The sequence below is a fragment of the Diorhabda carinulata genome, chromosome 1 (assembly GCF_026250575.1).
Source record: "Diorhabda carinulata isolate Delta chromosome 1, icDioCari1.1, whole genome shotgun sequence".
Taxonomy (NCBI): domain Eukaryota; kingdom Metazoa; phylum Arthropoda; class Insecta; order Coleoptera; family Chrysomelidae; genus Diorhabda; species Diorhabda carinulata.
This window is the reverse complement of record NC_079460.1, coordinates 11083135-11097300: the sequence shown is the minus strand read 5'-3', so window position 1 is coordinate 11097300 and position 14166 is coordinate 11083135. Positions and strand designations below refer to the sequence as shown.

Sequence of the window (14166 nt, the reverse complement as noted above, 5' to 3'; positions counted from 1 at the left end):
TGTTAGATTATGTCATAGAGTTATTCTCCTTGTTAACGAAATGTCATATTAATTCCATTACAGCATGCGGCTGCTCCACTTTTGGTTCAGTGAGAGATGACTGCGAACAAATGACAGGTCGTTGTGTTTGTAAACCAGGTGTACAGGGTCAAAAATGTACAATATGCACAAATCACAATAAATATTTAGGGCCGAATGGATGTGTATCAGGTATGTAATAAACCATTAAATTAGTATTTGATATTTTAACAATCTTCTGAAATATCCATACTTGTTCCAGCATCTGATTTAGCATCGTCTTCTAACCCTTCTACATGTGCCGAAAGAAGTTGTTACTTTGGTGCCACCTGTGTAGAAAAAGACGGACTTTCATTATGTGAATGTCATTTAAATTGCAGTAATGTAAAAGAAACACAAGTAAGTATCTAAACTTATTCATATTTGCAGTGAAATATTTCTTTACGTTTTTGATTTTTTGCTTTAATCAAATCTAACATTCAACCTCATTAAGTTATCTTAATCAATCAAAATTTTATTATCAAGCGTAGTTGGAACATCGAACGATAGATATGGTAAATGTGGGAGCAAATATGGATGGATCGACGGCATAACACCTCACGTACTACTATGCATTATCTTGGTGGACAAGAATTCTTTTTGTGTAGTACTTTGGTGTGGATTAGGTTCAGACAATACGACGTGGATGTTGATTTTCTATTGCTACCTTTCACTGTTGTCAAATGCCTTTTGAGATGATTTAACAGTAAATAATTATCCTGTTCCCCTGGTTGACTACTTACATAACTTTTCACAGTGGACGAAGCTTTGAGACGAGAATAATTAGTTTGTAGAGGAATACATATATCTGAAATATTGACTCCTAGTTTTGAAGAGTATATCTTGACGGATCAGTAAATCAACTTTTGACAATGTTGAACTGATTTTAAAACATTTTGGATTATTGCCGAGTTTTAATTTCTTCCACTCTCTTGCTGATAACTTATATTCTATTTTCTAATTTTAATTATTAATATTGTCCATTATAAACAGGTTTCACATTTTATAACCGTTCTAGTATTTTTCAGATTGTTTGCGGCAGTGATGGCAAGACTTACGGTTCTATTTGTGATTTACGCCTAGCAGCTTGTCGCCTTCAAAAGGACATAGTTCTAAAAGCATTTGGATCTTGTAACGGTAAGTTTTTCTGTTAGTAGAACAAATATATAATGTATCTGTTAACCAATTATATTATATTTTTGTCGGACCAGCATCTACTCAAACTTTTTCATGTATCAAGAAGCCATCTAAGTTTAAAATGAAACTTTAGTATGAATATGACTATTGTTAAAACATATGTGATATTTGAACTGATATTCCAGACACACTAAAATTTCACTGTCCCCCGTTTTACAGTTAAATCTGCAATATCTGCATTGTGAATTTCGATAAATATTTAGTGACAAGGTAAAAGGTCATTCATTTGAAATATAATTAATCGACAAATTGAAATTCAACTGTGAAAATTATCGGTACAATGTATAATGATAAATAATATTTTACTGCCAAAAATAACGATGAGGGATGCTGTAAAATAGAATTATTTCATGGTAAGTAAAGTACTAGGTAACTACTAACCGCTTGTAAATTTTATAAAGAGTAGAAGAGCTCGAAGATCCATTAGAACAGTTGGTATGTATTCAATAAATTTTAATATGACTGCAGATATTTGCAGAGACTTATTACAAGTTCACTTTTCCTCTATCCCACTACATTCACTTGAATAATTACCTATTAATATATATTTAGCTTCAGAATACTAATTGATTATTTCTTTAATCAATTGTGTAGAGGAATAATATTTTTGACATGGTTCCGTCCTTTATATTAAACTATTCATTCCTAGTGTCACATTTACATTCTCATCGTCTAGACCAGGGGTCTCCAAACTACGGCCCGAGGGCCACATCCGGCCCACGGACAGTTTCTGTCCAGCCCGCGGAGAGCTAGCATACTTGAAAACTCCTTTTAGAGAACATATTTTTTATAACAAATTAAATTTAGTTTTTCTAATTTTATGTTGAATAATTATTAATACGACATCTACATTGATATGGTCATGGGCTAACTACTCATAACATTGTTGTAGGCTTATTGTTATTGTGTTTGTGATGAGTTGGATAAAGAAACACAGACTTGTAATGAGTAAAGACATGTATAATATACAGAAAATTTAACTTCAGTATATAACTAACAAATGATTGAAATGAATCCAACTAAAATTTTATACATTTTAAATAAAAACATAACTTATAACAAGCATAATGACATATGAAATACTAATGAGATTTATGTAATTGAGATTTTCCAGTGACAATAGTTTGTAGTTGTGGACTAATTTTACTTGTACCAATTATTAAAAGAGATTTAAGATCCTCATCAGTTAATTTAGATCTGTAAACATTTTTGTGTACCTCATTTTGGAGGTCTTCTCACATAAATAAGTAGTACCAAAAACAGAAAACAGCCCACGAGCAAATTTATGCAAATTATCAAATTGTGCAAGTGGAAGACTCTTATAACATTCCAACAAAGATGAGTTTTGATATTTATTCTTAATTATATCACTGCACTATAGATCAATCATTTCCATTTGAAGTTCCAGGGCTAGGGTTTCAATGTCAGTATCATAAGGATTCTGAAAAAACTTAATTTGATTCGCAATGGCATCAAAGTTTGAGAAACAAGTATCAAAATTTATTTTCAAAGCACTCAAAGTTTCGATTGCAAAAGCGATAGGAAACTCAGTCTCAGTGGTGTGGCTGAATATTTCACATGTTTCAAAATGTGAAAAACATTTACTTCGTAGTTGTGATTGAAACAGTATCAATTTCTTCCGGAATGATCTGATATTAGTGTATAAATCAGGAAGATGCTGGTTTTCTCCTTGCAATCTCAAATTCAGTTCGTTCACATGTTTTGTCAAATCAACATAGAATGCTAACTTCCACAGCCATGCGTTGTTTTGTAATTCAGTAAGAGGGCGATGCTTTTCATTCAAAAAAATTTCGATCACTGCTCGAAGTTCAAAAAAGCGCTGAAGGATTTTCCCACAACTAAACCAACGTACGGCAGTATGATACGGTAAGTCATTTTCTCCAATCTCTTCAATAAATTGTCAGAATTGTCAGTGATTCAGCCCAAAAGATCTGATAAAATTAACAATTGATATGACTGGTTTCACAACTTCAGACATATCCAAACATTTTCCGCACAAAGACTGTTGATGAATGGTACAATGTAAGACTAATAGTTTGGAACCACCGTCATTTTCTACAGCCTTCTACAGACACAAGAGCGACCACTCCTTTATCTTTCCCACTTATGTTTTTGCCTCCATCAGTTGTAATACATTTCAAGTCTTTCCATCGAAGGTTCTTTTGATTAATGGCCATTTCAACTCCTTTAAAAATATCTGTACCATATCAAGAAATTCTTCATGCTTTTATCTACTCCTCAAATATAAATCAACACCTGAGCAGTATCTGACACATCCGTTGACATCCAAGGCCAAAGAAAACCACTCAACATTCCATTTTTGTTGAACAGTTGAGAGGATATATATTCAGCGATGTTTTCTACCCTTCGATCCACAGTGTTTGCTGACATACTGACAGTTTTTGATAAATATACCTTTTCAGGGCACATTTCTTCGGCTACTGCAATTATGCATTATTTGATCATTTCTCCATCGATGAATAACTTTCCACGTTTTGTAATTTCAAGAGCCACACGAAAGCTGGCATGAGTTGCAGCCTCTTGTTCAGTTTTGAGTTTTGTAAATGAAGATTGCTGCGATTTCAATCCGCGCTTCATAGCTTCGAATTTTTCTGTCCGCAAACTTCCTGTATATTTTGAGTAATTTTGAAAATTTTTTGTTTCATAATGACGTTTAATGTTATATTCTTTGAGAACAGCTATGCTTTCATTGCAAATCAAACATAGCGCCTTGTTACTGGACTCAATTACGAAATACTGAATGTTCCACTGATCTTTGAATTTTCTGCATTCACTATCAATTTTTCGCTTCTTTTCCATACTATTTTATTTCTCAACAGTGTCATAGGAACTGATTTGTGGTTGCGCCATCAGCCTTCTTATATATTCAAATTACTGCCATCCAGAACTGAGTGGAAGACACCAGAGCTTTCTCGAACCAACGAGATTATTCTGTATGTGCTATTAGCGCCATCTATTAGCGATAGAAGGTACTACCTATTTCCGCTTGTGTCCATCAGATGTCGTGTCACGTTACTCCTCATGGCTCGTACTCTACGGCTAATCTAGAAATTACAGATAATGACAGCAAAATTAATAATATGCAGTGTTGCCGTTTTACGGACTTTAGTCCGATTTGCAGCCTTTTTTAAACGTCGCGTACTTTTTCGGACTTTTTTTCCATCAGTGGACTATTTCACTTTTTACCACCGGCAACAATGATAATATGGTTTTGGCCCACAGAACTTACTGGAGAAATCAGTATGGCTCTAAGGCTGGTCTAGACGGTAAATTCTCTTATAATATATCATTGTAGCACTACAGTATTTCACCATTTACTTATAAATTTATTGTCCAGATCTCACATTAATTCCCCATTTTTTCAAAATATTGCTTCAGATAGACGACTTATGGCTAGAACTTTCTTAAATTTATATATATTTGTATATGTAGATATATTCGTATGCCTATAGTAATTAAAAAAATCATTAATCAGAAGAGAATCAAACAAATAATAATAAAAAGTATGATTCAATCTTACTATTTTCAACGTAATACTCAAAGTTGAATTCATTTGAAAAATACATTAATAATTTTTACTTTTTTGCAGAAGAGATACAAAGCACTGACTGGCCGTATAGTGGGGTAAACTCCCAACAATTTACGCAATCTGACGAAATAAGTTCCCCTCTATCGAAATCGACACGTCATCTACTTGTACCAGATCCTCGCTACTACTATGAAAGAAGCAGTAACGTTCGGCCTGTTTCATTTCCAGACACAGATTTCATTGGAAGCAACCCTGGATCCAATATTTTATACCGTTATCGAGGTGAGGTTCAATAATTTTTTTTTGTGAATTATTGATAAAAATAAGCTATATAGCTTTTATTGGTTTCTACTTTTAACCGGCCCATTCTGTGATTAGCCGATTTCAAAAAAGTACGATATAAGCATGAATATTGTAAGTAATTGTTAAAATTCTTCAATAAAGAAGATCTAGTAGATGTGCTTTAGTAATTTATAGGGATAATTTTTAATTTAAATCTCAGAAATTGAACTAGAATAAAACGATTTTATCATTTGAGAAAAATTTCTTTCAAATATGAATAATAATTAGATACTTACAAAAGATCTGAATGATTGATTACCTATTCATTTAGAAAATTTCAATGTTTGTCATTCTATATTTGTCCAAGTTTTCAAGAAATATTCATTGTAAAAAATATATGGCATAAAATATTAACAAATTTATGATATTTGTGCAGGTAATGAATTTTCTCCTGCCTACCGTCCAACCCCTGCTACAGTTCAGGTGCTAACTGCCTTATTAGGCGACCTATGTTCAGACAATACGGATTGTATTATTTCAAATAGTCACTGTGTCAAAGGTGCTTGTATCTGCTTTCCCAGTTATGTGGAATCTACAGATCGCCAAGAATGTCTGGGTGAGAAACTACTCAGACAAAATATTTATACAAATCTAACTAATTAAATTTGCATTAAATCATTAATTCTTATACTTATTTTTAGCTAATTCTGATAACCTGGACGAATTTAGAGCCTGTAGTAGCTTACCTTGTAACAATGACGGTACCTGCATTGATTTACCAGCATCAACTTACGCATGCGTTTGTACAACTAATTTTACAGGTTTATTATGTGAAACCGAAATTTCACAAATTCAATACGAAGTACCAGGTACTGTATGTCTGTATAAAATTTTACTATTAGTTCAAATATGTAACTTCCAGCATTCCACGGTAAATCCTATGCAAGACTAAGACCTCTTAAAGCTTATCATAAACTTAGTATAGAAGTAGAATTTCAATCCTATACAGATACTGGTATTTTACTTTACAACCAGCAAAAAGCAGATGGCATGGGAGACTTTGTCTCACTAGCAATTATAAACAGTTATCTAGAATTTAAGTACAATTTAGGGAATGGTGCTGTAGTGATAAGATCTGTTGACAAAATTCAGATAGGGAACACTCACAGGGTAATTATAAAAAGATACCATAGAGACGGATTATTGAAACTCGACGATTCCGAGGAAATTACTGGTCAATCCAGTGGTTCTCTTAAAGCATTAGATTTATTGGAAGATGCTTTCATTGGATACGTACCAACAAATCACACAAGGTATGCAATATTTCTATTGACAAGTAATCGAAAATTATTATTTTGGTTTGGTTTGTTTGCTTCTAAAAATGATTTTATCTTGTTAATTTTCACATCCCATTCATTCAATCAAATGAAGTTTTCATCACGCCACAGATTCGCTGTAATCTATATGCTATATGAAGCTTCCATACATGTTAAAAAAATATCGATAAATTGACCAATATATTTAGTGTAAAAACATCTGAAATAATTGAATCGATGAAAGATAAAGAAAATATTAGCTATCTACGACTCTATATGTGATAATGTGACCATTATATAGAAAATGATAAAATGAAATAGTGTTAATAAAAAACCAATAAGGTAATTAAAAATAGAAAGGACCATATAAATGTTCATATTTAACAGAAAGATAAAACTTACACAACATACTGTGTCCACTTTTGATTAAAATATATATAAAAATATGGTATTCTCCCATAAATTGACAAAATAATTAAATTGTGAACTTATATTAGGAAATTGTTATAAATTAGAATAACTAACACGTCGAAAATGAACAATTAATAATTATTTCACTTTTTTAACGACATAAATTTTGTATTTCTCATATTACTAATAATAGTCAGTATACTTTTAAAGACGAAAAAATATAGTGATTTTTCAATATTAGAATACTAGTCTATAGACTACATTTTTTAATTTTCAGGTATAATTGAATCAGAAACATTATAGGCATTTAAATTGAAGATAATTTTGTTTTTTAGGGTTTACGAGAATATAGGTACATCTAAAGGATTTCAGGGTTGTATTAAAAGGTTTAAGATTGGTAGACAGGATGTAGAAATACATATAAGACAAGAAGACTGGATTTTAGAAGTGAACGGGGTTTATGATTGCAGTAAACATGCTTGTAAAATGTTACCATGCGAAAATCATGGAAAATGTATAAAATTAGATAGGTTGTTTAAATGTGAATGCCAAGCATCTTATAGTGGTGAATTTTGTGAAAACTCATGCTTAGAAGGTAAATGCCATTTCAAGACAGAATGTAACCATGGAAACTATGGAACATCGTGCCAAGAAGGTAATGTCTTTCGAATACTACTATGAAGTTGTTGTGGATGATGTTGCACACCAGTATTATTAATACTCAATATTTATTCTATTTGTAGAGTTCAAGAGTCTTCGTGGGCTTACACCAGAATTCAATGGAAACAGTTTTATCCAGCTTCCAAGACTGGAGGGTATAAAAAAAAGATTTTCTATTGAAGTCACGTTTATGACTACTGCCTCTAGTGGTCTCATTCTCTACAATGGCCAGATGAAGAATGGGAGAGGCGATTTCATTTCTTTAAATATTGCCCGTGGATATTTGCAGTTTAGATTCAACTTGGGAAGTGGTATAGCTAATTTAACGTAAGTTTTTTCAAAATTCAAAATGGTTTTACTTTTAGTATTTTTAATATGAAATTGTATACAAAGGCTCAATAAAAAAGGACTCTCAATTCCAAGTTCCTAGTACAATAAGTAAACAAAATATGTAGTAAAAGTAGTAAAAGTGGAATCTTAAATAGACAAAGCTTCTCTGAAATAAACAAATTTAGTTCTTCCTAGAGAATTAGTAAATATATCAATATTATCATCTTTTGATTTTACATGGTCTATATCAATAAGTGACTTAGCAAAGTGGCTCCAATTTATCCAAAAACTTTCAACTTGAATTAATCATTCTTCCCATATCTCAGTAGGGCTTCTACCATTCAATGCTACTGTTGTAAACCGGCTAAGTTGGTACGCCATAGTACTAATTGCCTTTTCCTATGAACATTCATTGCTTTAGCCTTATTTAGTAGTCAGTTTAGCATCTTCGCAGATCTACATTGTTGAGGTATAGCCCGAGGCAAACTCCTGAACCACACCATTAAGTTCGAAAAATTCTTTTACCGTCTTAGATCTATATTATCCACCTCTATCTGACCTAATTCTTGATATATACAGTCCTTTTTTCTCATTATTCTATAAAACTCTATCAACTTCTCATCAGCAAATAGATACTGGTAAAATGCGAGATGTCGTCTAATATTGACAAATAGTACCGTTCATCATTTATTATCATTTCATTAACATGTCCCCAGATGTGAGCATAAGTCAACTTACCAATTCGTGTAGATCTGGGGTAATCTTTTCTGTTTAAAAGTTTTCTCCCTGCCTTAGGGTATTTGAAAGTTGAAGACTTACTCTGTTTAAATGTTTATTACTTGGTTCAGTTTGAAACTAAACACAAATAGATTCTCGCACTCTCCACTAGTCACTGGTTCTGGTTTCATCATTATTGTTGCAACTTTTTCCGTTAATATAACATAAATGATAAGAGGTTATATGGAAGTTTCTCCATTTATATTGCATTCCATTCCCGTTTTTGCACAGTAAACCTGTAAGACACGTTCTTTCTTGACAAATATGTTCGTTCCATTGGCAATGTTAATCGGTACTGATTTATATTTTCAAATTGAGTCATAAACTTAATCACATCACCTCGAAGTATGTGTTCTGGCTTGCTTCAATCTGGAAAAAAATTAACACAATAACTCTTATTTGTTTTCTTTCCACTACTGCAGACAAAGCAATAAATGACACTTCCTTATCTTATTTTGTCTCAACTAAATTACCGCCTCGTGTTTAGTAGAGAGATTTTATCATTTAACTTAATATCTTAGCGTTCATAATATATTCAATGTGCATATCTGTGACATACGCTTTTATTACAGACAGCGCCTTGGCATTACGTATGACAGCTGTCTTATCCTTCACAGGGATTTCTTCCATATACACCACATCAAGGACTCCTCCTCCAATAAATTCTTCAGTCTAAATTTCCATGTGTAACAATTTGATCCACTCAATTGCGGGTTCGGTGTCGTCGCATCCATTTCACTATCGGAATCTGTACAATACTTTATGAGTATCGCAGAAAAGTAACTTAACTATAGCCCTTTATACAAACATATATTGAGTCCATCAACTTATAGTAATTTCTATTCAAAATTATATACAAAGGCTCCAGTAAAACATTTATTCAAGAAAAACATTCAACAAACTTGTTTTCCTAATATGAGAAGACTAATTTCACTACATTAACGCTCTCTAAGACTAAGCCCGGATGTGCATAATCCTATGGGCACCAATTACAAAATGAACTCCACATTTACAATGTTACAAAATAACTACATACAAGAAACATAAACATAATGTTGTTATTACTTTCACAGAAGTTCGACCAGTATTTCATTCAATAAATGGTATAAAATTAGAATATCTCGAGAAGGCCGTGAAGGTATGTTACAAATAGATAATTCAACAGTGATTCGTGGATATTCTGGTATACCATTAACAGAATTGAATTTAGATACTCCCTTATATATTGGTTCATTACCGTAAGTATACAGAACGATATGGATATTTAGCATATTAATAACTTTCTGTTCCAGTAATTGGAAACAAATACATAGACTTTCTGGAGCTTCAAAAGGCTTCAAAGGTGTTATTCAAAGAATTACATTCAATGGACTTCCTTTGCCAATTTCCAAACTTTTCCCAGATTGCGGAACAGTAATATCTCATAACAATTCAAGCTGTAGTTCTAATATTGGATTTTACGATGGAGCGCCCTGTCCAATGGTTGAAAATCCATGTTTCAATAATGGTATTTGCATACCCAATATGGATAACTATACCTGCCGTTGTACTGGAAATTACAAAGGAAAATATTGTGAAACAAGTAAGCATCATCTTTACATTTAACTAATAGTGATTTACTTGATCAGTCGCAAATATAAAATGCAGTGAAAAACACTTCTAACATTCTTCTATAACAATTAATCTTCTTTGATGGCTTTAATGTAACCAAATTTTAAATATGCTCACAAAAGTAATTCAATTTATGAATCTTTGAAAATATGGAAATTTAAAAAGTATGAAGGTACTGAAGCAAGATACTGCCAGTCTAGTTACATATCCCAGAAGTTTTTTTAATACGTACTCTAGTTAAAACAGCTATCAAAGCATTAGGCTCAAATGTAAAGAATGGTTTTCAATCACCTGTCAAATTAAACTACATGAGAACCAAATGAGCCATATTGGGTCTTCTGGCATTCATGAATGAAAAATTGATATAATAATTCACAACCTTTGTTTAAAGATATTATGAAATAAACTTGAAAACACCATAAAGTCATAAACTGATTATGCAAACTTTTAAATAAACCCCAATAAATCTTAAGTACTGTGCCATATTTTAAACTGAACGTGTCATTATTATTCTCTTTGTGTTTTATTTTGAATTCAGAATCCCCTTCACTTTGTCATTACAATGTAAAGTTGTAATATGTTATACAGGGCATCTGAAAAGTTATAGCCAATTGTGGACGAAAATCATAGCAAGTTTAACGCCCCGTAAAATTATTTGATCTTATCTAAAACCGAATATAGTCATTACAATTTTTTTCAATCTCTTTAGATAGACTATCCCAAATTTTATATCCCCACTATCAACTGCAGTCAATGTAGTTAATGGTTTTCGAAATATTTTAAATTATATTGAAGAAAACTGTAATTTCGCGAATAAAATTAATCACTTTTTTCTTTTCTTCATTCACTTTACTAATCACACTTATTTAATGAAACACACAAAACTAAAAAAGATAAATTGTGATTTAGAGTTACTCTAATTATCTTGTGTAAAGTATTTGAAATGAGCCTCCTAAACATGGTTCAAGACAATTCTCGATTAATCTACTTACGTGGACATTTGTTATACTCTCGGATCTTTCATATTCGACTGGTCCCTCTCTACTTATTTTATTTCATTATTTCTATTTTATTTTATTTTTAATGAAATTGGTCATTGATTCATCATGAATAAGTCCATAGCAATGAGCGGTAGATACCCCAAGCAGCACAGTGTCGTTACTATGACGTCAATTATAGGCCATTGGCGACCAATGGGGACGTCTAAAAAGACGTCTAAAATGACGTGATTATGACGGGTTAATGTCACATCCTACAGACGTCAACTAATGACGTACCTAGTCCGGCTGGTGAGACGTCAAAATGACGTACTTACTTTTGACAAATGACGTATAAGTAGGATCAAAAATATAAAAAAATGCGTTCAAATTAATACCAGTTTATTACAAAATCTTAAAAAACTACATACTATTACACTTATAGAACATAAAAGTTGAAATAAGGAATTACTAATGATGCAATAATGGAAATGACAACCATTCCTGCTTGAAAGGAAAAACAATACATTTCGAAAAAACTTTGTGGCAGTGCAATAACTCGATATACTCTGATAAATTTTGGATAAATTCTTTTGAGTCGACAGGGTATTTGTAAAATGAACGGTAATCCTGAAACCTCCTACCTAATATAAAAACTGCTCCATTATTATCCACTACATTTTCTATTTTGAAAACCAGTCCTTCTAAGGTAAGACAAAAACAATTTGCTTCTGAATATGATGCAATAGAAAAAATAAAATCTTTATAATGAAGCTTTTTATACTGCTTGCAAGAGAAATTTGGCGTTGGTCCTAAGAAATGGGACAATTCACATTTACAGAAGTGTTCATCATCAGGTGAAGTAGAGTCATGTTTTTCGTACACTGTCATTTCAATTTCTTTTAAGCGTCTATTAATCTGTTGTAACGGTTTATTCGGAGACTGAACTAACGATTTTAAATGGTGGAGATAATGCAAGAGATGAGTAACTACTGTAAGTCGAACGTACCTTGAAGCTGCCCAGTTTGACAATTTCGAATGCAAATCGCTAGGCGGCGGTTCATTAGAAAATAAATCGTTAGGGGGCACGTTACTGGAATAGGAAGTCAAATGGTTGTATAACGTCGCATCATTGAAGAGCAAATTTTCATTAGGCGAGTTTACATTAAAATCTAAATCTCTTGAGGAACAGGTGTCATTTTCACTTTCACACATTGAACCAGCAAAAAAAAACGGAATTTGATGATTCATTGGAATCATTATTAACTATTAAAGATGTATTATAACAATTCTGACTCACAGGTGCTAAATTTGCTTCTGCCACCCTTCTGTAGAGTTGTCTTTGACTAACAACACTTTTTTTCTTACGGGTTGCCATGCTGCTGCTTTTTCAATTTCTCTGGTGCATGTTTCAACCACACCTTGATGGTATCTTCTATTTCTTTCTGACTGACTAGAGGGGAGCTTTTTCTTACAGCACCTAAAAATGTTGTTTCAGATTAATAATAAGTATGCACCTACAAGTGAAAACACTTACCAATAATCACATCCTTTACGTTTAAGTTTTTAAAAGCCTTTTTCTCACCTCGTTTGCCACAAAAATTCCAATTAGTTGCAAGAGAATAAATGAACAAAAAATTTAAAATGCGGTTTGTATGTCCAGTAAAATCTCTCCCTCCAAAAGTCGATAGATATGCCGACTGGAATTACATAATTTAAATTGTAAAATACATATTAAGTGGTACAGAACACCCACCAAACCGCCAAACAACTTTTTGCTGCCGTCCGCCATTACGCGCACACGCGTTCACACCAGCAGTCCAGCACGCATGCGCCTGCACGTCTCGTATCGTATCGTGGCATTTCGATTAAAATCGCGCCAAAATTAAATCTTGGTCGACAGCCTCGACAGGAATCGATGCTAAAAATAATTGTTTCCTACTAATAAAATAGTTAAATAATTGTTAATTACAACATTCTCACTTCATCTTTAAATTCAAATTGCATTTCCACTTAAAACGTCAGTTTAGTATTTTCATTGCTAATTAATGAATTTATATTTATATCCAAATTTTAGGTAAACAACAATTTAAAATGTACAATTTTTTATAAAGCACGTATAGGGCTTAGTTTTTGTAATAAACTTTCGTTCTAATTTTTTTTATAGTTGATTAAAAAGCACTTAAAACGACCGAAAACAAACGTACGAAAGACGTCTCTAGACGACGTCAAAATGACATCTGAAATGTCACGTCATATGGACGTCGCTTATTGGTCTACGACGTCGCCGACTAATAATGTCCAATAATTGACGTCATTATAACGACACTGTGCTGCTTGGGACGTCATCTAAATACCATAACTATCAAAGAATTGACAGTAAATCTTATTATAAATTCTTATTTATCCAATATCCCTATGATACCTATCATCCCTTCTTTTTCATAATTCATTGTTGATATCTATAAAACAATCATAATCCAAAACGAAAATATAATATGTATTGTCAGTGGGTGACATATCAATCATCATAAAAGCTCATTTCGCACTCATCTTTTTAAAATAATTGTGATTAGTAGAATAAATCAACAAAAATAAAAAATAAAATTGAAAAATTATAGATTCAATTCATCTAAATGCTAGTTGTAGAGATATCGTCAAAACTATCAAGTTTTAAAAAGAAATATTAAGAATAAATTAAACTATAGTAGCTGTAGTTCATAGTGGGGAGATAAAATGCAGGATGGTCTATTAAAAGTATCGAGAAAAATTTGAAATTGCTTTTTAACACTCTACTGTAGTACAGTATTACAAAAGCACGTGTATCTTTGTAAATAATTTTAGAATTTAAAATTAACAGCTGGTTAGTAGATTTATAAATAATTTTTTTAAATCTTGTTTCATAACATTGGATATCATTTGGCTGAGCAAATACAGAATTCAATGAAAACTTCTAGAACTAACTGTTAAGTAAACC

The 14166-nt window shown here is 32.2% G+C and overlaps 2 protein-coding genes across 11 annotated transcripts in view; one reads left to right on the top strand and one right to left on the bottom strand.

Annotated features, from left to right (window-relative positions):
* LOC130894048 (agrin-like) overlaps window positions 1–14166 on the top strand; it is a 451778-nt gene that overhangs the window by 428482 nt on the left and 9130 nt on the right. For all 10 annotated transcript variants that reach the window (XM_057800666.1, XM_057800652.1, XM_057800642.1 and 7 more), the window contains 11 exons: window positions 64–210; window positions 281–417; window positions 1086–1194; window positions 4886–5107; window positions 5544–5723; window positions 5809–5976; window positions 6030–6420; window positions 7170–7489; window positions 7578–7821; window positions 9675–9839; window positions 9894–10183. In XM_057800666.1, coding sequence (XP_057656649.1) covers window positions 64–210; window positions 281–417; window positions 1086–1194; window positions 4886–5107; window positions 5544–5723; window positions 5809–5976; window positions 6030–6420; window positions 7170–7489; window positions 7578–7821; window positions 9675–9839; window positions 9894–10183 — 2373 coding nt within the window. The remainder of the gene's footprint in view (window positions 1–63; window positions 211–280; window positions 418–1085; window positions 1195–4885; window positions 5108–5543; window positions 5724–5808; window positions 5977–6029; window positions 6421–7169; window positions 7490–7577; window positions 7822–9674; window positions 9840–9893; window positions 10184–14166) is intronic.
* On the bottom strand, window positions 11575–13097 carry LOC130894265 (uncharacterized). The gene is made up of 3 exons (XM_057800977.1): window positions 12946–13097; window positions 12727–12889; window positions 11575–12669 (listed from the first exon to the last, which is right to left on the bottom strand). The coding sequence occupies exons 1-3, from the start codon at window positions 12979–12981 to the stop codon at window positions 12554–12556; spliced, it is 315 nt and encodes a 104-aa protein (XP_057656960.1). The 5' UTR covers window positions 12982–13097; the 3' UTR covers window positions 11575–12553.

Coding starts and splice junctions, on each gene's coding strand:
- LOC130894265 (XM_057800977.1), bottom strand. CDS start 12,981: ATGGCGGACGGCAGCAAAAAGTTGTTTGGCGGTTTG. Junction 12,890..12,945: donor AAAAGTTGTTTGGCGGTTTG/GTGGGTGTTCTG, acceptor ATGTAATTCCAG/TCGGCATATCTATCGACTTT. Junction 12,670..12,726: donor CGTAAAGGATGTGATTATTG/GTAAGTGTTTTC, acceptor CAACATTTTTAG/GTGCTGTAAGAAAAAGCTCC.